At 31.9% G+C, this 25592-nt stretch overlaps 4 protein-coding genes across 6 annotated transcripts in view; 2 read left to right on the forward strand and 2 right to left on the reverse strand.

Moving 5' to 3' along the window:
• The first annotated feature begins 1166 nt into the window (after window positions 1-1166).
• On the forward strand, window positions 1167-5830 carry LOC106110237. Its single transcript, XM_013291981.1, has 4 exons — window positions 1167-1223; window positions 1526-1584; window positions 5008-5318; window positions 5671-5830. The coding sequence occupies exons 1-3, from the start codon at window positions 1206-1208 to the stop codon at window positions 5288-5290; spliced, it is 360 nt and encodes a 119-aa protein (XP_013147435.1). The 5' UTR covers window positions 1167-1205; the 3' UTR covers window positions 5291-5318; window positions 5671-5830.
• Window positions 5831-6245: 415 nt separating this feature from the next.
• On the reverse strand, window positions 6246-9101 carry LOC106110282 (mitochondrial thiamine pyrophosphate carrier-like). Its single transcript, XM_013292046.1, has 5 exons — window positions 8330-9101; window positions 7976-8067; window positions 7453-7648; window positions 7035-7256; window positions 6246-6603 (listed from the first exon to the last, which is right to left on the reverse strand). Exons 1-5 carry the CDS (start codon window positions 8558-8560, stop codon window positions 6376-6378), a joined length of 969 nt encoding a protein of 322 aa, XP_013147500.1. The 5' UTR covers window positions 8561-9101; the 3' UTR covers window positions 6246-6375.
• A 119-nt stretch (window positions 9102-9220) lies between these two features.
• On the reverse strand, window positions 9221-9913 carry LOC106110283 (macrophage migration inhibitory factor-like). Its single transcript, XM_013292048.1, has 3 exons — window positions 9734-9913; window positions 9450-9625; window positions 9221-9378 (listed from the first exon to the last, which is right to left on the reverse strand). The coding sequence occupies exons 1-3, from the start codon at window positions 9839-9841 to the stop codon at window positions 9300-9302; spliced, it is 363 nt and encodes a 120-aa protein (XP_013147502.1). The 5' UTR covers window positions 9842-9913; the 3' UTR covers window positions 9221-9299.
• A 1937-nt stretch (window positions 9914-11850) lies between these two features.
• LOC106110226 (alpha-1,3-mannosyl-glycoprotein 4-beta-N-acetylglucosaminyltransferase A-like) overlaps window positions 11851-25592 on the forward strand; it is a 50908-nt gene continuing 37166 nt past the window's right edge. The window contains exons 1-2 of one of the 3 annotated variants that reach the window (XM_013291964.1): window positions 11851-12284; window positions 12751-12799. The gene's annotated coding sequence lies outside the window, so the exon portion shown is untranslated. Of the gene's footprint in view, window positions 12285-12750; window positions 12800-17713; window positions 17807-25592 lie in introns of those variants that run through there. The other 2 variants (XM_013291963.1, XM_013291965.1) reach the window with 2 other exon arrangements.

The following is a 25592-nucleotide window of genomic DNA, read 5'->3' on the forward strand; positions in this document are numbered from 1 at the left end:
ATATGCAGTAGTAGTCGAACAACATTGACTTACTACATCTAAGACAAGTTTTCAATACAAATAAAATCTGTTAAAGGCTTTTTGAGCTATTTAAGAAGTAACTTTTGATAGCAGTAAGTTGGGGCAAAACATAATTTCTACCAAGGAATTTAAAGGCAAGGAATAACACTTCTTCTTACAAAGTTAAGACCCCCATTTAAGTCTATTTAAGACCACTTAAGCGGAAGTTTTTCTAAAAACCCTTGTATTAACTCACCATACAAAGAAATCCATTTGCAAAATATGTCTAGGTTTTTACCTACGATGTGAAAAACATTTCTGGATTCGAACTTTGACCTCCTTTTAAAGTCCCTTAGAGATCAATATTCTAATACAGCAGATTTCTGGTCATACTTATTCGTGACCTTGTATGTACAGCAAGCAAAGTAATTTTATTTGGTAGTGCAAACATGCCCCATGACGTCACTGTATTAGGAGTGTTTGGCGAGTTAGCGAATAGCAACAATCAGTAGGCTGTAAACGCTTCAAATTAAGTGTATAATTGTGTAAAAACGATTTATAACGAAGAAAATAACGCTTGCTATGCAGTCAGTAAAAATTAAATTCGCAAAGCGTTATAAGGCAAATAACAGAATTTTAAAAATCGCACTGCAATAAAATGCCCTCTATATAAATATAAAACGAATAAAATTCCAAGCCTAAGTTGAAAAAAAAAAATGTTTTTAAACAACTATCTGTTGTTCTTCAAATTGTTTGTTTAGATTAAAAAGGTGCATGGTTTGCGGCATTTTTAACTAAAATAAATAATTTACCAGACACATAAATACCTTAATTGACTTCAAAATCTTCCAACCGATGAAATTCTTTGATTGCACTTTGTTGATTTCAACACAACGTTTAAGTTGTAACCTTCTGTAGACATGTCCGTATAAACTTATGAACGACGTTACTAGATCCTCCGCCGCTGAACAGCCCCACCAGTTTGATCACGGTACCTTTCTACATTCGATGCTCCAATATCTCCCACCTTTTCAATTTGGTCGGGTAAAACGGGTTAGTAGGGATGAACTAAGGGGCAGTATTATGTAATTCTCGGACATACGATCGGCGCATATATAAGCTTGTGGAAGGTTCAGACTGAGTAGAAAGCCAGCAAGACTCAGCAGGTTTACTGTACCACAGTCAGTCCAGCAAAACAAAGCAAGATGTACGCAAAACTCGCTGTAAGTCTACATACAATATTATGTTATACATTCCCTTTAAAGTACATTCCTTATACAAATAAATTAATTTGATAAGAATAATAATTATTTAATACAATGTTATTACTTTGGTTTACATCTAATTAAATTAATTTGAAGGACTTACTTTTTTAGTTATTAATTATATAATTCCTTGGTTTCAAAGATAAATACAATAATAATTTTCTTCCTGTAACTCTATCGATGCCTTAACTATAGGTTAACAATATCTAGATTGAAAAAAAAACAATAATTTAAGTACTAAATGTTCTTTTTATTTGTAGCTTCTCGCCGTCGTGATTGCCGTTGCAGTTGCAGTGCCCACTCCTGGAGGTTACGGACAGTAAGTACTAACACTATATCATTAGAACTAATAAGGCGGAATTTAACCAATTCCAATTACCCTGTGTTGTTTTCTTTAAACTTGTTTGTTTTCATAATTTTTTATTAAGTTATGAACACACGATTTTATTTAATATCTTTTATAATTGCGCCATTGAATTTTTTAGCAGTTAGTACACATTATAATTAATTTTAACAAAGTGATCTACCGAAACGATTATATTGGGTTATTAAAGTAGTTTATTTAATTAAAACACTGGCATATTATACCAAACGCTGACATACTTGAGAGATGAGAAAAATTATTAGCTCGAAAGTGTTTTAAAAAACGCGTGATTATCTTTATTGTTATGTGAATATTTAACATGCAGATTTAAACAAAAAAACAGTGTTAACTACGTTAAGTAATTATTGTCGTTATGAAGGTTAAGGTACTCATAGAATGTAATATGAATTAATATAAAAGCTTTCTAGAAATTAAAGGGAGTGTTTGTCGCGTGTCTGACTTGTTGAGAACAAACATCCGCATTTTATGCTTTCATTTATACCTTCAGTGCTTTTTGCGGCATTACTTTTTATTATAGTATCGCTTAGTATTATTTTATTTCTATAAACGTGCAACTTTCTATTTAATTTTTTGCGAAGACTGCGTACCTCTTATTAATTATCTGTAAATTAAAACATTTTAAAGTTATCGACAGATGTAAACACAAGTTTTCGGTTATAATATATATCGGGTGTAGAATTAGGTGGCTACCTAGTAGACAAACTACTTCATATCTAGACCTAGACCTAATAGAGGACTTTTAGGTACATTTATGATGACCCTAGCAATTTTAATTCATCATTGTTTTAGATACAGTTTTGAGATTTACATCAATAGCATTTATTAAATATAAATAGGTTTTTTATTTTCTTGTGCCCCTTTCTTGATAATCAAATCATAGTATTTTTGTAGATGTTACATTTTAACAATCAACTATCAAATGATTAAGATATCTCACGTATAATAGTGGTTACACAGTTTGTTCTGACCCTTGTCATTCTAGTATACCGTGGGAGACACAAACTTATAATGCATGTATTATATTGCCTTCCGGAAAAAGCCGTGAGAAATACAGAATTACAGGAAGTACAAAATTAAGGCCTTTGTGAATTTGTATTATTCATAATTATCAAGAAAGTCAAAAGTACAACTAAGGACTCATTTAAATGCTTTGTTATCACTTTCAGTGCCACTCACCTGCGTGAGATCAGTAATTGTAACTGTAAATATAATAAATTAACGTATATATATTTCCTTTTATATTATGTATAATTTACGTTGTTAATTCAAGGATCATTTTCATATTTTTAAATTTATTATATTCCAATAATACCTTTCTCCGCCTGTTACCATGGTCCTCCAGGTGAAAGGCTCTACATGGCTATTTATGCCTACCGCCTCTGTTAGACTTTTACGTAACCAAAAGCGTAAGTATTGCGAATGCAGATTAAAAACAAGAGTTGTCGCAATTTAAACGATGCGTACGCGTTCTTAATATGCACCGTTTACGATCTGTTTAAAATGCACACTTACATAAATGTGAGCTGAATAATGCTATAACAATGTTGGTAAAAAAGACCAAGCAGAAATGTTCTTGAGTAATGGATACTCAAGGAAGCCTAGTTTCAAATTATCTAACGAATAATAGTGTTATTCTTCTTATCTAAGATGTCTAAAATAGTAATTTATAACGAACAAACTAAGCTGAAATAAAAAATAAAACGCTTTTTGTACCAATTAATGAATCTCATTTAAAAATTATGTATAACTACAAGTAAGTACAGGAATTGAACCTAGAGTCGAAACTAGGAAGCTGTACAATTCGATCAAGCGTTGGTACACACTGATGTCGAGACTTCCGATATAAACGGACGTGTACCACTTTCCTTCAAATGTCAGATTTACTGCGTGAAACAAAACTGCGATCGTATTTGTTACATATTGTTATGTAAGTGGGATTAATTGGAATCGCCCGTATCAAATTCTCGAACTGGATGGACGAAAGTAGGCCTATGTAACTGCAACGTTAACGACGTAACAATTAAACTTGTTATGATAGTTTTGGTTTAAAAAATAAGGTACTTTTTGTTCATGTCAATTAACGTTTATATGCCGTGTTTTATACACGTTCTTTTAGCGATAGCTTATGTTATAATTTTTGATTTAATTACTGACAATTTTAACGTGTAAAATAGCTTATACAATTAACATGTAGAGTTTGAATGTAGATTAATTTCCTTGTATTTATACGAAATAATCCTTTCACATATTATTATTTATGGAACACGAATATTTCTTGACGATATCTTCATTTGAATAATGAAATGCAAATTGTTCTGCACATTTTTGACTAATAACTGTTTTCAATGCTACATATTTTAAGTATTTTTTTTTTAATTAATTGCATGAAGCAAGTAATTAAAACTAAGTAACTGCGGATTCGGACTAGTGACTAAAACCCGTTGGTAAATAGCTTTCTCTTCAATAAAAAAATAAACTTTTTTCCTACAGGTGTTTACTGTGAAATATACAAATAAGTTTAACAAGTTTATCGATAGTATAAACCCATAGTTAAGTAGCGATTACTTTATTCGTTTTTGAATATCCCATGAGCGACCTAGCCAACGACAATGTATGGCCAGTCACGGTCGTTCTGCGAATAAATTGCGATGACTTTCACTGCGTCGATAATGTGAAGGAAATGTCAGGTTTCCTCGAATGATATGCCATGAGGTTCACATAAATCATGTAATCATTGTAATAGCATACTTGTCTAAGTAATATAGTTACGTTATCAAAATAAACATTCTATCGTTACAGAGGTACCGCTATTATATTGTTTCTTTCACCATTATTCTTGTACAGAAAATTACAGAAAAATACCATAAAAGCAGAAGCATAAAGGAAAGTTGTCATTTAAGACTTTTCATCATTGTGTAAGGCGAGGTAAAATAGTCGAGTGCATCTAGTATTAAAAGTGTTCATACTTATAATTTCTGGAGATAGTTATTAAATGAAACTGACGGTGATATTCGATAACGTCATTGGGGCAAATTACACACATTAAACGTGAAGTAATTTGCAACCAGTTACACACTACATTGGCTTATATAATCATAACATCATTACAGCAACTGATCTTGATGATCGTGTAACAGATAATTTAGTACCAGTTCAGTGTGTCATATCTTATTAAATCTTTTATTTACATTACGTATATTCCGTGCACAAAGACTAACACATTTAAACTTATGGTGCTCTTTATAAACTGGGAATTTAAACTATCCCAGAACATGTATAAGAACATTATTGTATTGTTTCTTTCAAAAAGAATGGGAAGATTGACATTTTTGTAATTAAATAAATTTTGTTCAACAGCCACAAGCACGTTACGATCCACGTGCCGTACAAAATCCACACGATCCACCATCACCACGTGTCTAAAGTGCATGTACCAGTGCATGTGCCGGTCATCAAGGAGGTGCCCGTGATTAAGGAGGTGCCGATTTACAAGCACGTGCCTGTGCCCGTGGTGCAGCACGTACCTGTACCCGTCATCAAGAAGGTGGAGGTGGAGAAGCAGGTGTTCGTCCCGGTGCACGACCACCATGAGGAGCATCACGGATGGGAGAGCGAGTCGCTGTCGCACGGCTGGCACTGATTCCCATTACATACTAGATTAGGATTAGGTAATAATAACGAATAACGACACGTGCCGAGGCTCCTGAGGGAGCTCTCGAGCTTAGTTACTTATAAACAAGGTTCAGGTTAAGCGCCATCTGCGCTCGGCCACCTCAAACCCCGAGAATCTGCCTCTTCAAGGCAAATTGACAATTCACTTCCAAAAAAACAACCATTTACATTAACTAAAGATATCACATTCATCAATACTGGCTAATTCCCTTTCCTCTTTAATGGACCAAAAAAATATAATATTATCATGCACAATTTATAACGACATATTTTAACATCTGCGCATTTTCCGAATTATCCCGTTGCTCCTTTATCTCTATCTTCTAAAATGTATTATTTTTTTCTCAGGTTTTATTTTAAGTACAAGCCAAGACCTCGTCGTACTTACAACTGTGTACAGTATACCCACCAGTGCAGATAAAAACCCACTTATTAATATAGATGAAATGTTACCGTTATTTTTTATATGTAAGAACCAAAGACAAAATAAATGAATGTTAAATTCTAACGCTTTTTTTAATCAAATTATAAACTAATAATTTATACTGTGAGCAGTTAAGCTCGTAAAACTATAATACATCCAATATGGATTATACAGGATGATTCTTAAGGGGCGAATCAAAGGCATTGTGGATGTAGAACACCTCAATAATACTTTGAATACTGATGACTTTTAATTATTGTTACAATGAGTGGCGCAAAAAAATAATTAAGATCACATAAGATAATTATATCTATGTACGTCTAATTCACATCTTATCATTTTTTATAAACTTTCGTCGTAGTCATCATCCCCACTTTCGGGCTCGGACGACTTCTTCGATCGTCATAGTAAATAAATGTAAAATTCACTATAAATCACTATGGAACGTTCAAGATAAACTCCCAAAAAACAATCATTTAATGAAAAAGTCAGCAAAGTTGCGGTTGTTTAAATATTTATTAATAAGTTTTTTTCATAAACAGGCTATATTTTAAATACAACATTATACTAGACATTAACATTAGACCATATATTGATATATGATAAAATCCAAATATGTCTAAAAATAATCAAACGACAGTTTTGTTGAATTCCCTAACAACATAACATAAACATTCGTAAGTTGTAAATGCTACAATACTTGTTAATTGAGATTTAAGAACTGTAACTAGCCAACCTTGAAATAGTCCCCTGAAGCCCTCCCTTTTAACTATATTTTCAATGCATGTAAAAAAATTTTTACATCGCACGAGATTTCGGGACGTACTGGTGGCGAACCTTTCATCTACCTTGTGAGTCTGAAACATATTTTAAAGCATTTGATATACAGGTTAAATTAAATTTGACTGTTTTTAGTGGTATTGGCCAATTCTAAAAGTCTAAGGAAGGGTGATGAACGATGAACATGAGAAGAGAAATTTATGTGGCTAGATTACGCCTAAATAATCAGCAGTAAAACTTTTTTTAGAATTGGAAATGCTATTGTTTGTTTCATAGGTTGTTGAGTAAATGAAGAAGAAATTAATCCCCCGAAATAGTTACGGTTCCCGTCAGATACATTAATTTGGTTTTTTCATGTTTACTCCATAATTCTGAAATGGTTCATGACATGGGATACAGTACATCCCCAAAATGCTAGGTTCCCGACGGTTATGTAGTCGTGGTCAATAGCTAATTATAAATAATAGACGTAACTATAAATAGCGAACTTATGTGTAACGTAACTCACTCCGATTTGCAACCTCCGTTTCACTAGGTCCAGTGGATACGTAGCCGTTTTTGAAACAAACCCTGCTGTGGATCCAGCTATCATGCTTGCGACTACGACATGGGAAGGCTTATATTCAGTAGTGAGTGCATCGGTACAATCACGACGATGAGCCATTTTTCTTAATAGTAGTGGTTGCATAAAGCGAAACACAGAAAACGACAATCCAACGGCTGGTCCGTACTGAAAATAAAATCCAAAGATGGTAACATAACTCTTCAGAGCTAATTTGGAACGTAGAACGTATAATAGGGGACTCAAAATGTTCGAGTCTTTTGAACGGTAATCAAATTTAAACAGCAATAATGCTGACAATAATCATGTCAAACCTATCTTAAAATATATATTTACTCGTATGTTCTTACTAAAAACAACTTACTTGTATAAGAGAAGCAGAAAGGCCTTCATAAAAAGCAAGAATGCCACCAGCTTTGTAGACGGCCTTTGCGCCGTTAAGTAGTCCCTTATATTGTTCTTTGGCTATCATTTGTCTTACTCTGATCACCTCTAGAGGCAAAGCGACAGTGCCAGAACAGCAGCCGGCGATTATACCACAGAAGAACAACAATTTGGGTCTAATAAATTAGTGAAATATATATGTATTTTGAAAATATAGTCTATTTTACGTCAGAATCTTTAAACTTTAAACTTAAGACAGGGAGACTCTTAAGTTATAAAACGCCTGTATCAATGTTATCAAGCAAAACACAAAAAATCCTGTTATAAATATACTATTCAAAGTGAAATTTTAGTAAAATAGAAATCTATCACAAAGCCAAAATGTAACAGAAAGCGCCTGTGAAAACTTTTTATCAAAAAAAAAAAAACTGTGTCCTAAAATCGATTTAATTTTTTTCCAAAGTATATAGAAATAAATAAAGTCTAGTTAATTATATACTTACATATGTTTTTGATCTATATTCGAATTAACAACTTGTTTTGAGGTTAATTCATATATGAAGAACTGGGTGCACACAGATAGGATAGAATGAACCTAGAAATTGTTTTAAAATATAACAATTCCTACAGTGTCTTACAAACTTTATGACGGTCCGGAATATCTTACGATGGTACACAAAATGTGTTAAAGAAATGTGCAGTGAATCAAAACAATCGAATTTAATCTGATAAAATATGGTAACCACTTAGATCAAGTTCACTTTCGAATCTGTTAACTTAGATGCTATCCTAAGACTATAAAAGCCACATAAGCAAGTCTAATATAAAACATCAAAAAATTATTGTTACTGAAATACCTGTCCAATATTATGACCATGAAAAAAAGCTCTGAAGCCTTCTTCCCTTAAAATTTTCCTACTCATTTCGAACATGTTAAGGTGTTTGAGATGTCGTCTTTTTTGTAATTGAGTTCTTAATTTGATGATGTCCACAGGTTGTGTGATCAAGCGTGTTAGGATGCCAGTGAAGCATCCAACGGCAAACTTCTGACTATGAGTGAGGCTGTCATTGCGTTGGTAGCCTACCATTGTAGACTAGACATCATCATTAGATGCGTTTGCTTGCATTTTTCTCTTAATCATATCAGGTCCAAGGTAGACCTGAATGATAATATTTTTTGACACATATGTTAAATAAACCAAAACTGAAACTTAACTCATTTTTGACAACTAGATGACTTTTATCTGACGGAATAAATTATTTGTAACTTTATGGTGATAAATATAATTATAAGGAGTTTGAGTGTTTATAGGTTTTTTCAAAAAATGCAAAGTAAAATTGGTTGAATTCTCTCTTTCGCAATGAAATTATTAGTCGAAGTAAGAAAATCGTTTATCTTTTGAAAAAAAGCATAATTGCATGAAAATATCTTTTCTTAAATTAACCAAGTCTGTTAGAGTTTTTGTTCCTACAATTAAGGGTCTTCGTACAAAAAGCTACGCAAATTACAGATATTATTGTTTAATTCATTGCGAGTATCGTGTGGACTGTAAGCACACCATTATCATATATTATCGACATTGTACTGCGAAAGTCACTTAGCGACTAAAATCGCATGATTTCGAAAATTTACGTAGTCGATCGATGACTATTCAAATTCATTGATTGAGTAGTTAAATGCCAAAGTATGCAATAATATGTACGTAGTTAGGTTAAATATCTAAAAACTTATAAAGTGAGTAGAAAGATAAGGATTATATCATTTTATTACGTTCGGCAGACATATCAATATTAAATATCAACGTACAACTTGCTTGGACGATGTTATCACGGCCCCGTTTCTTCAATAGTGATACCTCCTTTAGCGACGTTGTATGGAAGTAAATCATAAAAGGTTAAGAAAAATCTGCAAAGGAACACGTTAATAATAACAGAATTCAAAGTTCTAACGAATTACTGATTATTTTATTAACTTACCTGTCAGGTTTCACTTTAATTTCTTTTTCTAAGAATTTCGTCAATTCTCTTACTATTTCTTTGTTTTCTTGCGGACCGAGATTACCAATCGATTCTAACGTAGCAATAGCACTTGGTACAGACGTTTCACCGCCGAACGACATTTGACAATCGCCTATTATTACACATACGAATTTCTATAACAAAATAAATACGAAATTAGAATCAACTTTGTTATTAAAAATGTGATAGGAAAACATCACAAAGTGCTGGCAATTATTCATAGGTAATGTATGCATACTTACAGCATCTTCTTTCTTTACTGCTTTTGCCAGAACTGGGATTATTTTATCAAGAAAATCCCGTGGTATTTTATAACTGGAGATGTTTGTTAATATTTTTAAACACGGCATTATTCAGATATGGACGTGCAACGCAACGCAAGTCTGAGGTATTGTACGATAATGAACACTTTGTATAATGTCAACTTGTTTTATCACCTACTGAGTACGTTGTTTATGTATAATAATGATTAGACTTGTTATAAATATACTCAATGTTTGTATAGAGGGGGTTCAGTGTTAAGTAAATAAGATACGACATTGAACTATTTGTCTCATATTTGATAATTTATGTAGGTAATTCACTTTCCCATATTCTCTATTTATTAGAACATTATACGATAGGGCAATTACGTGTGTTCTTCTGTATGAGAATTCGACATGTAAATTCATTTCGTTTCACCTAAATGAAAAACATACTCTTTATTTTTAAGCATAATTTATACGATCAGATAGCCAGAAAACCTATAACAGGTTAATTATTTAGAAACACGCCATCTATGCCTCTAGGCATATACAAATTTTGACATGATTTATTGAAGGTATAGGTTACTTTTCCCGCTTTTCCTATAGTAATGCCCTGTTTTAACAATGACACTTTAGTGACCACAATCATGCAATCAAGACATGAGTTAGCACAAGTATTTTTATTGAAACCTAAAGATTAGAGTTAGCATTGCTCATACCTACACAACTTCAGATGAAAAAGTGGCTCGTTTATTATTTACATGTATCGATTGCTCTGATTGCACTTCTTTGAGTACTTTGTAATTATCTATAACTAATAAATAAATATAAATAAAATTGAACTCCCAAGATTGCATCATCTATATATTATTACTAGCCTTCGCCCTCGACTCCGTCCGCGTGGAATTAAAAAAAAAAACAAAAATAAGTAAGTAGCCTATGTGTTCTTCCAGACTATGCTCTAGATCTATGCCAAATTGCATCCAGATCCGTTAAGCCGTTTAGGGTACAAACTATAACAAACATCCATCCTTTCATCCATCCATCTAAACTTTCACATCTATAATATTAGTGAGACTATTTTATATACTAAATCCTAGTTCCTGTTGTTATTTCTTTTGTATGTGTTTTTATGTATTTAGTTTAATTTTAATTTCTTTCCCAAGTAGGACTAAGGATAAGAAAAAGGGATAGGAAAAAGTCGTACTTTTTACTAGCACAGCAATGGCGATTTCGTCGTCGTGGACAACATTTAGTTATAGAACCCGAAAGAGGATAGGTATATCATTTTATTGCAACGTGTTTTGTGTTTCTGATAAAGGAATAATATGTTTCCATAAAAAACGCTAAAACCTAAAACCACCGGCCCTCCACTTTCATATATTATAGAGCCAAGCATCGAGAAAAGATTTTACTCATCTTCTAAAGGTATGGAGTGGTTGTGGAGTAATCCGTATTCCGAATGTGGGATCGGTGACGATTTTATAGGTTTCACATATGATGGTTTTGAATATTACTGATTTTTATCAGTGCTACGCGAATTATTGAAGCTTCAGTCCTTAACTATATTTAGTAATGCTGCCATCTATGTGAAATAACAACAATTAAAATGGCATGAAAAAGTTGTGTTAACCTTTGTACATTACACCAAGAGATGGCGCTATATTCATTTGCGGTAATGTTATATTTCGGTAAATCCGTATGAATTAATTCTTAGAAAATCAGTTATAAATTTTCATATCAAAACAATAAGTAACAAATGAACTGTTACGTTATGCTAAGTGTTTTAGTATACACATTTTTTATATATCATTACAATTGAAATGAAAGGGCTTTGTTTTTACAATTTATATGAAATTTAAGAAATAAAAATATATGTCATTGTGCAATAATGTTTTACATATAGATGTACTAGGCATAGCATATTTATTAAATACATAAGGCATGCATACAGACATACGGTAAGTAAAAGATTTTTTTTAATGTAAGTGTTGCCAGTAGAATTCCTTAAACAATACGTGAACAGTAATTACCAAACATAATGTTATATAAGACCTCTGTGTGATTTTAAACTTTTTTAGAGCCTTTTCGAACATGCATGTAAAAGTGAAAAGCATAATCTGTAGTCAGAGCATTTAATACTTCAAACGTTTATGGATCGGTTTTACTAAATTTGTTTGTTGCACATAAACCAGGGCATGGTTTATTTATTTATTACATCACTTTTAACCATCTTAAAACGTAAACGTTTGTTATATTAGATGTTAAGAAGAAAGAAAATTATATTGCGGCAACCATGACATGAAAACATAAGTACGGTCGGTAAAGCAGTTCACCGCTAGGCTTGGTGGGGGATTGTTGCCCGTTTTACTAGGAAATTGAAGTGTCAAAAACATTAAAATTTCTGTTTGGTAATAGTTTTTTTTAAATTCAATTGAATTTTAAAACATTGGACTCTGATACGAAAGAATTATGAAATTGATTTAAAAGTGTTTATACAAAGTGTGCTGCGTGTTACTCGATGTGATTGTTTATTTTCATGAAACAGGTAAGTTTTAAATTTATTTATATTTATTTTCGTGAACAAAATAAGTTTAATTCAGTGTAATTTGCATTTATATTACACAAATTTATCGTTCCATTTATATTCTACTAATGTTAATCAATTTATATCAACATGGTCAATGCGCAAAATATATTAACATTTCTTAAAAATGAATATGATTTCAAATAATACGTTGAAATAATCCTATAAGGATAATTAAAATAAATGTGATGAGTTGATTGTTTAAAAAAATATATATTAATGAATATGTATGTACGGTACACAACGTAAAGTATTTGACTGTATTTCAATCGTAAAATGATGAATTTCATTTATTTTTTACTCCTGAGGGTAATGATGATAATATTCAACAAGGTATAATTATATTGCGACCAAGCACTGTAAATAGTTGTTTAAATTTTAAAAAATAAATTCTCTCGGTTACTTGCTTAGGAGGTTACTTGCATAGGTTACTTGCGAATAACTCAAGTGGAAAATACGTTGTTCGATGGGGCGCTGTAAGTTTGTATTGTATTTTTTTTTCTGTTGTTAACTGAATTTGATTATGAGAATACACGTATCTCGATATTCTTTTAGTATTTACCATTAAACATTTAGTAATGATTTTATAAGGGTGTTAAAATTTTATGGAATTATTTGCACCAAGCAAATATGCGATTTTTTTTATTTCTGTTTTGTCTTCTACCTCATTGGATTTTTTTAAAAACAATAATAAACATAGATAATGATTGAATTGGCTTAAAAAAAATTGCTTTTAAAGAGAACGGGTTACATGTTAATATACGAGAACTTTTTTAAGTTTCCATAGATCTGCAATCCTGAGATTTAAGTTGTTACTTATAAGTTTTTACCCTTTACTAATATAATAGACATTTTATTACTAACATGATATCAAAGTATGGCCATAATAGCGTTTAGGTTAAGTGTAACAAATTTGATATACATTTAAGATGTCCATGTAAGATGGGATTTTCAACGTTTCGATTGGTCACAGCCTTTTACCGATTCGTTTTCAAGTCTTTGACTCCTAAAAACTCATTTTTCTTTCATAATTGGTAACACACGTTGAATTGTTTCAAGATAAGTGTAACCACGATTTTATTTTTTAGTAGGGCAAATACTAACACACACACATTCGAATGATTGTGTTAATTTTATCATATTGATAAGTTGCTATTTGCCGTGATATATATTTCCAATACGTAAGAAATAATTATCATGATTGACTCACGCTAAGTGAGGAAAATACGTAAATGTAATAAAAAATAATACTGCTTTTCATTCAGAATTGAGAAAGAACACATGATTGATACAAAGTTTTATCAAATTATTTTCCCAGCTATCTATTTGCTAGTCGGCGAAGGCCTTCTCCAACGTATTTCCATATTATTACTCGACTTATTTCCTTCAGATCGATAGTTACTTTCTTGTTAATTTTAGTGTTTTGTTAAATGTCTACTTTTTTCCTTTTTTAACATAAACAGTAAAATAGTGTATGTTAAACAGTTTCTTTATTTTAATTTCAATTTTTTTACATTGCTTAAATTTACAGTGTTAGTTTTATTAGAGCCTGTTTATTTTATTTAAATAACTTGTTACTTCGATTCGCATTGGACCATCATGTTTGATTTAGGCCTAGCCACCCCTAACTTAGGGTAGACTGGAGCCCCTCGTCGGGGACTTATGAGGTGAGGGTGTATCTGTGAGCTAACTCTCTAATAAGTAGATGTCCTAAAATTTTGTTCAGAGAAACCTTATCCCTTTGCTCAGGGTTTTACTATATCTTTATATATTTTTACCGATCGTCACTTTACTGAATGCTTCATAACTTATAGAAAAATACACATTAAAAGTTATTTCGATAAGAAAACTAATGTTAACCTCATCATCATTATCATCTTCCTTCTTATCCTACTCCCGTAAGGTCGGCGCGTCAGGTTTTTGTCTTTTACATAACTCTATCATACGTCATCTCAGCCATCACTCTCTTTTTGATCATAGCACCTTTCAAGCAATCCATACATCCCTTTCTAGGTCTACCTCTACCGATTTACCCTTTTAATTTTCCCGACCTGAGAACGCCCATGTTGCGGCGAGACGCGAAACCGTGACAAAATAATGTTTTGCAGGTCTTTAACGCCCCGACTCATAATACATTCTGATAGCAATAATCTCACCCCTCAAACCCTTTTGTTATATGACCGTGGTCACCCTTTCTGTTCTCGTTAAAGCTGGGGTGCTGTTTTAATTTTTGTATTGTAGACATTCAATCCATGACCACTCATTATGAAATTACTATGGCTGTGTGTGACGTACATTCAGTTGCTATATTGCGCTTTACAAATGTTTGTTTCTGAAGTGTAAAGGAATATATTATACATTGATAAATTAAAACGAAAGTTAGTTTATATTTAAAAAAAGTTGTATGTTTATAAACTAGTAGTTGTAATTTCCAGTTAAGGGTAATTATAAAAAAAAAACCTAAAACGCCACTGATAATATACTGATACTCTGAAGAACAATGAATGCAAAATCCTTATAAATATATCCGTGAATATTTTACTCTTCCATTCTAACAGTTGGCTAAAAATTCAACGCTGTTACAAAATATTGGATTTATTGAATAGGAGATATTAATTTCAGGAATCCAATATTGGACGAGGGGACTCATGGAAAGGGGAAATATCAACTTTCTGTGTGTCCCCTCTCTCGTTCCGTGTCCGTCAACTAAAGGTAGACAACGCATGTCTATAGTCAGCGGTCATTTTACTATTTCGGATAACTTGCCGTTTACTCGTTCGTGTTACGATATAAAAAGTTACAGGTATTTTTTAATCAGTTTCATATTAACTGACATTTCTGAAGCGTCTGTTTTTTACATTATGAGTGTTGGGCAACTTCAATGTTTGTGTTTGCTAGGCTGATATAAACTTATCTACGATTACTAACTTGTTATCAGCTGTTAATGAGATATGTAATTTCTTTAATCATATAGTATGAGTCATTTACGTATAATCCTTGAAGAAGACAAATGATTTTATTTAATTTTCCTTTTAGTAAACCTTGTAACAATTTTAAGTTCAATATAACCTAGTCTTGTCTTTTAATATGAACCATACTTTAAACATATAAAGTCTATTAAATTATTTAAACTTTCGTGAGACATTTTATAATTAATTATTTAACGGCTTACTCACGTCATACTTCACGTCACGTCACGTCATACAGTGCGAGGCGCGACGCGATCGCGATACAACATCTTTTACCCTCGCCCTGAAGAAGGACCGCCGCAGGGTCTGAAACTGGTCGGTGCCGTCACCGGAAAAAAGTATGACGTGAATAAGCCGTTAAATAATTAATTATATAAAGTCTATTTGTATGTTGTAGGCAATTTAATATTATAATGATAGAATAATAATGAACTATGTATGTGTTTGATACCATTTAGAGTTTACCCTACACACACTAAGATAAAGCACTTGAAACTATACATTTAATTACCAGTGTTAATGCTTTATTTATTCGATAGTGATACATACTAAGTAATTTATCTATCAAAGTTTTAGTCGTGTTATTAGAGTTTCTGTGTATAAAATGCTAAAGATATGTCTTAAATAATTGAGTTTTTCTTGATAAAATAACGAACCGATAACAATTGGCGTAGATGTAGAACATTGTCGAGAGGAACACGTTTTTATTTTTTAATTCCGAGCAGACGGAGGTGCGCGCTAAAGCTATTTATATAACAAAACTTGTAACTTTTAATATGGCTTATTGCCTTTTGTAAACAAAAGAGAATAGGCGCAGAAAAGTCAGAGAAGAATGCAAAGGATTTGCTATCTGCAGTACAAAGTTGTGGGATCAGATAATATTTCTAGTTCGTGTTTTTATTCTGTTAACATTCTTACTGATGGATAAAACATAAACTTATCCCTCTCCCGTTATTTTTAAAAATCGAGATAATAGTGTCACGTCGCAGTAGATATGTGAAATTGAAGTAAAGGTCAAGTGGTGGGGATACTGTTGTAGTTTGAAGATTTCAGTCCCAGTAACTTTGTATAACGTGTGGTGGTGAAGGATCACTGTGACAGTGCTCCGACAGGCAACGTAATGAAACCCTGCTACATAAGTCGTGAATAAATCAAGGTAGAACTGTCAAAGTGTTTACCTTTATCCCGCAATACACGCTTCTAACAATACGTTATTGAATATTATCGTACTTTCGTAACAATTGTTTCTGTAGTGATTTTAAGGTTACGATTACTTTTGAATTTTGTTAGTTCTACTCTTGTACTCAGTACGGTGCCAGGGTGAGGAGAGGCGACGGCTAAGGACGCCGGATGTAAAGTGATGCCGCAGACGCATAAAAGGGCTCTACAAGACGCTTTTTTCAGGTTTGGGGAGCCATAGTTAACTCGCCCAGGGCGCCAGTAAAGCTAAAACCGGCCCTGCTTGTACTTAGTACTAAACCATTTCATTACCAAAAAAGTAGAGTTTAAATGATTTGATATTTTCCACTGATGTGTAAAGTGAAGGTAGGTTATGAACGATCATTCTGTAATCAGTGCTCGCCACCCCTGGCTCTTTATTGGCTGTACAAAAATCATGACCTGTGAAGTGACGACTTTACAAAGGGTATAATACGTCGCTTTGTGTATTAATTCGTGCAATGTGCGATTTGTCGGCTCTTTACAATTTGTCTGGGCCACAACGAGCGGCGTTCACAAGTTGCTGGTGACATATCAATAAAAGTCTCGTTTAACTGGTAAATTATTAAGACCACCTACGAGTGAAAAGAACTGGCAAATAATATGAGTATTGTAAAACAATATGTAATGTAAGCATATTTTCTATTGTATACAACGTTCAAAATGTTTAGGCCGAAATCTGAAACAATTACTATATAAAAATCATAAATAACTTAACATTTTTGTGACATTTACTCGCGAAGTATTAAATTTGATATTCCAGGTATTTCGATCTCAGTTAGAATTGGAACATTTCAGTTCCCGCGAGAGTTGTAAAGTAAACGCCAAAAGTTAGTTATTTACATTTGATTTATTGCTATTCGCTGAAAATAAATAATAATTATTAATTTCACAAAGGTCACAACTCGTACAATAATACCGATCATTTTAAATATTAAACCGTAATGATTATAATTTTTTAGTAATGTGTACTCACCTCGATGATATTTGCGTGAACTTTACACTTTTGTTGTGGGAGTACATCGAGAACTCACTTGTTAGTGTTGTAAAAGGTGGGAGGGTCCGTCGACGTTACCCCTGAATACCAGTGCACCGGCTGCCATTGCACCGTTGCTGACGCGGGCACGTCCCACACAACCTTCCCCCTGCCCTAGGCCATTGCGCAGGTTCCGTTCAGGACCTAACGGGAAGCAGACTTCGCGCCACTCAGAACCATTTCAGATCTAGTGTTGACAACACGTCATCAATAACTCTTCCGACCTTTACTTAGAGCGAATCGTTTTAAATATTTTTGAGGTAAGAAGTTTTCCAAAAGTGTCTTTGTGAATAAATAAATTAAAAATAAATAATTTAAACTAAACCTGAATTTTAAAAAAATGCGATAAAAAGTGTTCGAGTGATTTTAACATAAAAAATTTGTTTGAAAATAATTTTTAATTTGTTGAAGTTGAAATATTAAATATTCTTTTCTTATTAAAATTAAACAAAATCATCAATCTCAGTTACAAATAATAATTTTTTTATCGTTTATTTTAGCGGAAAAAAAGTTTACCGCATATTTTTGAATCAACGGTGAGCGCTAATTGGAGAGAACGGAAGAGCTTCTTAGACGATTAGTATAGATAATGTTTTGAGAATTATTTCTAAGTTTTAAACAAGTAAGTGGATATTTTTGAATTACAATTTTAAATTTTTAGTGCGCTTTAACTAATTTTTTGAACATTATTAGTAGATATTTTAAGCGAGGTTTTAGTTTGCAAGTTTTTTTAGAATCAATCATCATAATTTCATATTTGTGTTTGTTCACAATTAATTGTTCTAAGTTCATAAAGAAATAAAAGTTTTTTTTTATACTTTGTCGTTCTAAATATGTAACAGCCCTAACGCGAAAGTAGTTTTTTTTCTCGTAATAATAATAATTTATACAATGAGCTGGTAACTTTAAAATTCATTGTCTTGTACGTATTGTTCCTGTATGTTAGTCATTGTCTGCCTCGCCGTATGCAGGGAGGTAATTCCCCGGTTTATTCGGTCTATCTTGCGATAGTGGTTGCTTGTTATCTCCGCGAGGTTTAATCGTAGTCATATCAAAAAGTGAGTTTTTTTTTCGGTTGTCAATTTCTATTTTACGAACATTGAACATATATAGATGTTCGCTATCGCGTATATAAGTGCATTAGTCGATAATTATGTTAGTATTTCGCTCGTTCCAAGCAAATTTATGCACACATGCTCATCCTTTTTTAAGGGTAGTCATTTAAACTATTTAATTTGTGGCCCATGTGCAATGTTGCCCATTAATTCAATTTTTAAAGAAATTAGTATTTAGTTAAATTGAAGCACATGCACTATATTTGCTGATTAACTTTATTCCGCAATGCGAATGAGATCTTATGGAACGATGAAGCTATTTCTACAAAAAATGGTTAGCGCGTTTCGATTTATTCATTAATTTTGTGAATATTAACTTCAGATGTTTTCATACTATTGTACGCTTACAAACAATAGCAGTAATTATCAACTACTATTATGAAGGTTAAAGATGGTTAGGAAAACGGTGTTGACAATAATTATCCACTGTGTTGACATGACAGACCGGTTGCAAATCGATTCGCTATCGCCATTACTTGTTTTATGTCGTTTTTTTTTTTAATTTTGAATCCTTGAGAAAAATACATTGACAGTAAGACCTTTAGCACAGTGTCGCGAAAGGCATTAAAAGCGAAAATATAACTCTGAGGTTGATCTACGTAAGATTCAGTTCTACGCAGAACCCCAATCAGCTAAATAGTTCGCTGAAACGAACCACATATCGATGTGGCATCCGCCAGGTTCAAAGAAAAATTGTATTAGCATGTTTTAGGGGTAAAATATCGCAAGGATTCATCGGACTTGTTATATTAATACCTCAAAGTGACATTTGTTAAAAAAAACTAACCCCGGTCACGTAATTAAATTACATGTTTTACTGTAACATGATGGGATTGCTTTACCTATAAGACACATAAAAAAAAATAAAAAAAAACTTATCGACGAATTGAGTACCTCCTTCTTTTGGGAAGTCGGTCAAAAATAGTGATTTTCGAAGATCGTTTTGCAAAACTGTGGTAGGACCAATAACTCTATTTTTAAAAGTACAAAACAATTTTCAGTTATTATGATAATAAATGGATTTTATTAAAGGTTTTATATTAAGTTTGAAAATACTACACTTGTAAATAAAAGTTAATAATTGTAAAGTCATTTTGTGGGTACAGACGAAATACATTCTGAATGTAACAGAACACTCATTGTGTTTGAAAAATTGTGTTAAAAAGCGGAATAGGTTGAAATATTTTCTGCTTCGCACTGTACTGGGTCGTATTCCATTATTACTACGGATTGATTCAATAGTCACGTAAAAGCCGCCTCAACTCCATTTTCATATTTTAATCTACAGCGCTCATAGGTTTGATATTGTTAGGGTGGTAATGAAATACTACGTTCCAAAGCAGCACGGAAGTTTGGATTTGACGCTGTAATATTACTTGATGAATGACATCACAATTTAAAAATGAAGGATTTTTATGACTCGCGAAATGTTAAAAGACGTAATTCGTGATCACTTTACGGCAGTGTGAACCAACGGTAGCAGTGTTGAACTTAAACATGTTTTTGAGAAGAATCCGAATTCACCTTGGAAGTTCTTCTGAACATGGAAACCTTACGGAACTTTTATTTTACGTTTGGTATTGTTAGAAAGAAAAACTTTTGTAATGTTCTCGGTTCGTTTCAGTCAAAAGTATATTTAAGGTTTCGAAATATTTATGCTCCGAATTTCGTTTACTCTCGTATTTTGGTGTCGAGATTGTAAATTATATCAACTATGTAATTTAGTTGAAGGTAGAGTTTTAGTATATGTGTTCGGGAAGGAAATCGTGCGGTGCGTTGCATCCAACAGGATTACATTTACAAACTAAGTTTCGTAATAAGATCAAACCACAGTTTCCTAGCGAAACTGTATTAGTAGTTTCAAAATATTTTTTTTTTACTTACAAAGAAACAAGTAGTTATTTACTGTGACAAATCTCTAGATTAGATTTTATAATAGCAATAAGTAAAATTTATTGGTATTATTAAATTGAACATCCTTTTAATTTTTATATTGCCCAATGTTTCTTGATAATATGATATGATATGATAATAATATTAATTTGGAAATACTCTATTTTATTTTTAATCGGCGCATGGGGTTTCCACAGTCGAGATATAGATATCATGTTTTTGTGCGTATGATAGCTTTGTAAACCGAGAATAGATACGTTTAGATGATTAGATCGTTTCGAAAAGGTTTATACTTTGTTTGGACGGGTTTTCTAAATTCATCGCAGCTAAAAAAATATTTTCAATTGTGTAAAGTATCACAAGACGGTTGCGGCAAATATGAAATATAAATGTTCCAATCGCATTAATAAATTCAGACTGTAAATGGGACATTCATGTTGCACTTCTGACTAAGAACATAACTTCCTATCTGTTGTTCGAGCATTAATTATTAAATGTTTGAAGTGAGGGAAATAGTGCTGGGCACAACAAAGACAACATGAAGTTTGAAATATTTTTTTATGGATTTTTTATAATTTATAGCTCTACAAATATCTTAATTTGTTTGGAAAATAAAAGAAATATAGATTGTTTTTGTTAAATTCACTTGTAAATATTATTTAAAATTTAAGTTTCTCAATAAGTCAGTGGAAATAGTTCTAATTCTAATCTATTGTTGCTTCTACATTTACATAAAACCTGTATGTTAATGTTCAGTACATTAGAGAAATTACATAGTATATTATATGCTTAGATGTTTTTCAAACGATTGGTTTATGCTAAATAGATATACGTATTTACACAGTTTAGCATTATAATATCGTAACGAAACGTTTTTATTACAATGGTAAAATATTTTTAATATGTAACCGTCAATAAGAATACATATTTTAAGGTTAAAATATTTGTAAGAATAGGCTTGTGTTATTTTTAATAATTCACAAAGAGTCTAACTTGCTTCATTGTGGTATTTAAACAATAAAAGTATCTGTGAATAAATTTAAATAATATTTATGATACAATCACGGGATACCATATAAATGTATTTTTGTTCCATAAAATTTGGTTAACGAATTCTGTGAATAATTCCTCTTAATTTTATAGACATCTGGAGACCTCTGTATTGTAATCAAACAATACAAATGTCACAGAAAGGACGCGTAGTTCTTAAATATATTTTATTAAAATGAAATTAATGTTTGTTACTTTTTTAAAGAAGAGAGAAATTTCTTTTGTTTGGTTTAGGCCTACGAGTAATAAAGAAACATAAATACATTTGCGTATTTATGTATGTTTTATTAAGTATATTCGAGTATATTTCTGTCTGTCTGTCAGTCTCGATTATAGTGATAATATTATTTTACAGCACTTACGCGGAATATATTATTAAGGATTAGACAAAGTTATCATTCAATTTAAGGTTACCAGCCATTTCTAAATGTAATGTCTTTATAATCACATTATTGCCTTTGGACTTTACAAAAAAGGACTGCAATGTTTTTATTGTTAGATGTTTGTTGTTTGTTTTTTGATGTTATCATCTGAATTGTTTTTGATAAATAGCGAAAATTGACATGGTATGTGACACGGATTTAAAAAGAGGGGATAATTTTTTTTTTCTTGAAATCAATTGTTGGTTAACATCAGTCTTTATTAGGATAACAGGATTTAAAAGAACCTAGTTCCGTTAGTCTACATATTTGTTTCTTTTGAAATTGAGACTCATTACTCTTAGCTTTCGAATAACATTTTTCCTAATATATTTCTCTTGCGACATCTCATTCGCGTTATTTTAATTAACTGTTGGGGAAGCCATTCAATTTTCTTTCATTACTTTTAAGTTGGTTTTCGATATCATTAATAGATTATTTTCGAATAGAAAATTAGTTATGTTTTTATGCCACTAGAAATGTAAGTACGATTTGATATTTTTGTTCTGTTATTATTTTTGCAAGTAGTAATTATGTTTTGATGTGAATTTGTTATATTTTTGTATCATAACTATAATAAGAATTTAAAATCTTTGTTGTAGGATTAGTAAATATGCCTAGTCAAAGGCGGCGCAATGGTTTCTTGCCGTTCAGATTCTGGAGGACTTTGTTTTTTGCTTTGTATATTATGTTGTTGAGAACAAGATTGATGTAAGTATAAAAATAATGGAACCTTTATTATCTCATTTTATTTTTCCGACTTTGCTCTTTAGGTTTATGTGGTGCAACTTAGCACTGAGAAAATAAATAATAAATAAGAAAGAAAATGTAAAATATAACATAAGAACGAGGTATACCTTTTAAAAATTTTTTTACGCATGAAAATAAATAAAATGTGATGAATACGTTTCTTTTTACTGTTTTAAAAAAGTTCTTATAACATGTGCATTTCACATTAATTTTATTAGTAAAGATTATAACTACGAGTACATTTAATCGAAGCAAGCAAACTTATGACGGACTGAATTATCAGGAATTATTACTATGCTAATACCAATCGCGTTACCAGTTTGTCTGTTTGATAAAATAGAGTCAAATTGCTTGTAGAAGGTAGTTCTCTAATTCTACCTTGTGCACGAGATCTAAGTAAACACTGACATTTATGCTATTGATTTTGTAGCTTACGCTAAGCTCTGTTTGTCCAAGAAAGGCAAATTAAATCAAAACGCTATGTTAATGGTGCGCATCTTGATTTAATATTGATTTTCACTCGACGGGGGAGTATAAAGTCTTAAATATTCACTGAAGTGTTATGAATTCTATGAAAATAGTTACATCTATCATGGGGTATTGTAATATTTCTAAATTTTTACATAATGCGCCAAAACGTTTACATTTTTATAGACCCGAGCTCAATCTTATTCAATTCTGTTTATGTGTTACTAGCTTTTGCCCGTGTCTCCGTCCGCGTAGAAAAAACAAAAGTAGCCTATGTGTTCTTCCAGACTATCCTCTACATCTATCCAAATTTAATCGAAATCTGTTCAGCTGTTTTGACTACAAACTCTAACAAACATCCATCCATCCATCCATCTAAAATTTCGCATTTATAGTTTAACATTAGTATTAGTATGATAAGAACATTACCAGTCAATGTCATGTCGCTCTTTTTAAAAAGCTAAGTTAGTGAATTCCCGGAAAACGAAATCAGAAATTCATGCACGAAGTTGATTAAAACACCACAAATTTTGTACGCATATTGTCAAACCTGGCGTATATCAGAAACAATATTTTGCAGTTTGCATCTAAATTTTGCGGATTAAAAACAGACATAGGTTAAGATATTAGTAACCTTTAATTGTTTTGTCAGTATATCTTATGTTATTTTATTAATATATAGGAATCGAAAATTTCAGACGGAGTGAAATAAAATAAAAAATTGCCAATGGCTTTCTATTGGCTTTATGTGAACAATTATTTAACTTATGTTTTTTAAATTTTTCTATTAATTCCACCTTACAATTTAATTGTATCCTATTAAACATTATAGAGATACTTGTTTTCTTGCGGTTTATAAAATAGTGAACTTAAAGTCCGGAGTTCATGAGAGTAGTTGTGTTGGTTTAGGTCAGGAAATAAGTAATCATATTTCTATTCTTTGTATAATGGCATCACAACAATAGCAAATCGTAGCAGGATGTCTGTTACAACTCACTGACAATAAAACGAGACGTCGAGATATCCTTTGTTATGGTCAACTGCTATAATACGAGGCATTGGACTCGGTCAGTCAATAGCTTGAGTTATACGAAAATAGCCTGCTATATCTCTGTATACTAGACAACATTCGCGTGTTGCATGTTGGTCAGATTCTGTTTGACTTTGGATGTCAGTTTGATTGAAAATATCGTGACTAACATGTGGTTAAATAATCGATACAAATTGCTTTAGAAATATCGATGAGCATGCACTTTGATAACGTGTAACTTAACTTGTTCCAATGCGTTATATGACCTTGTAAACTGTTATAGGTTGCAAATGTACTTTCCGCGTCAGGCCCCTCGCAGGAACAACAACAACAATAACAACAATAACAATCCTAATGTTCAAAACAACAACCTCTAAGTCCGCAGTCTCTCTCAAAGCGCTTTTCTTTCTTCTCTGTCAAATATACTCATTAAAACCCAGTCGAAATATAGAAGAGATCTACCTTAGGTAAGGTCTAATACATGTCTAAAGCATGGTATTTGTTAGTTTGCTGTAACATTTTTTTTATTGGAAATAGTGTGTTAGTGTACTGAGCCGATGTAAAATTGGTGATTCCAAAAACTATATCAAAAATTCGCAATAAAGCTATGGAAAGGCACTTGGTGTTATCCAACAGTTTCAATTATTTGCATTAAAAAGCTACTTTTGCTTCGAGTGTTAAATTGTGTTTTGTTGTAGAAATTTGTTGATTTAAACGCACCATGTCGTAGTAGATTGTTAATGTTGTTGAATAGCAAAAAACCTGCAAATAAATATAGCTCGCTACAATAGAAGATAATTATAAATGTATGTTTAGTTGGTTATATTTAGGTTACATTGAATTTACCTTAAAAAAGTTTAACTTTTCGTTTGTAAGTACTTAATCAATTAAAACGCTGTTATCCAATCTCTCCGTAAACAGAATCAATGAAAGATATTTCCATTTCTATTAATAAATAGTCACGGTTGCAAAGTAGAAATAAAATTCCTTTTGATGCAAATGAACCAGGTAACGCTGTTTCATTCAAATTTATTCAGAAAATTATTTTATTGGCGGCAAATAAACTAGACCAAGATTAGTTTTATTCATAATATTGTGTAGATATTTACTTCACAAGTACAAATTTTTATATTAAATTGTATATTTCTATCTATAGATCACCTAAAGCTTGAGTGTCACCACTTTGTCGCTGATTTCTTGTGTGTCCTCGCCGTATTGCGAACACAATTAACTATAGATGAAAAAAATGTATTTTTAGTATTCCCTTCAGAACGCACCAATAAATTTATCACTTATTTATATTACACGTATACTTTGAAAC

Source organism: Papilio polytes, unplaced genomic scaffold, assembly GCF_000836215.1.
Source record: "Papilio polytes unplaced genomic scaffold, Ppol_1.0 DF820711.1, whole genome shotgun sequence".
NCBI lineage: Eukaryota > Metazoa > Arthropoda > Insecta > Lepidoptera > Papilionidae > Papilio > Papilio polytes.

What these genes read in the sequence shown, in the direction of transcription:
- LOC106110237 (XM_013291981.1), top strand. An exon ending in ACTCCTGGAGGTTACGGACA is followed by an intron (nt 1,585 to 5,007) that starts GTAAGTACTAAC and finishes TTTGTTCAACAG; the next exon opens with CCACAAGCACGTTACGATCC.
- LOC106110282 (XM_013292046.1), bottom strand. Translation starts at nt 8,560, where the DNA reads ATGGTAGGCTACCAACGCAATGACAGCCTCACTCATAGTCAGAAGTTT. An exon ending in ATGGTCATAATATTGGACAG is followed by an intron (nt 8,068 to 8,329) that starts GTATTTCAGTAA and finishes AACAATTTCTAG; the next exon opens with GTTCATTCTATCCTATCTGT. An exon ending in AATATAGATCAAAAACATAT is followed by an intron (nt 7,649 to 7,975) that starts GTAAGTATATAA and finishes CTAATTTATTAG; the next exon opens with ACCCAAATTGTTGTTCTTCT.
- LOC106110283 (XM_013292048.1), bottom strand. Translation starts at nt 9,841, where the DNA reads ATGCCGTGTTTAAAAATATTAACAAACATCTCCAGTTATAAAATACCA. An exon ending in CAGTAAAGAAAGAAGATGCT is followed by an intron (nt 9,626 to 9,733) that starts GTAAGTATGCAT and finishes ATTTTGTTATAG; the next exon opens with AAATTCGTATGTGTAATAAT. An exon ending in ATTAAAGTGAAACCTGACAG is followed by an intron (nt 9,379 to 9,449) that starts GTAAGTTAATAA and finishes GTTCCTTTGCAG; the next exon opens with ATTTTTCTTAACCTTTTATG.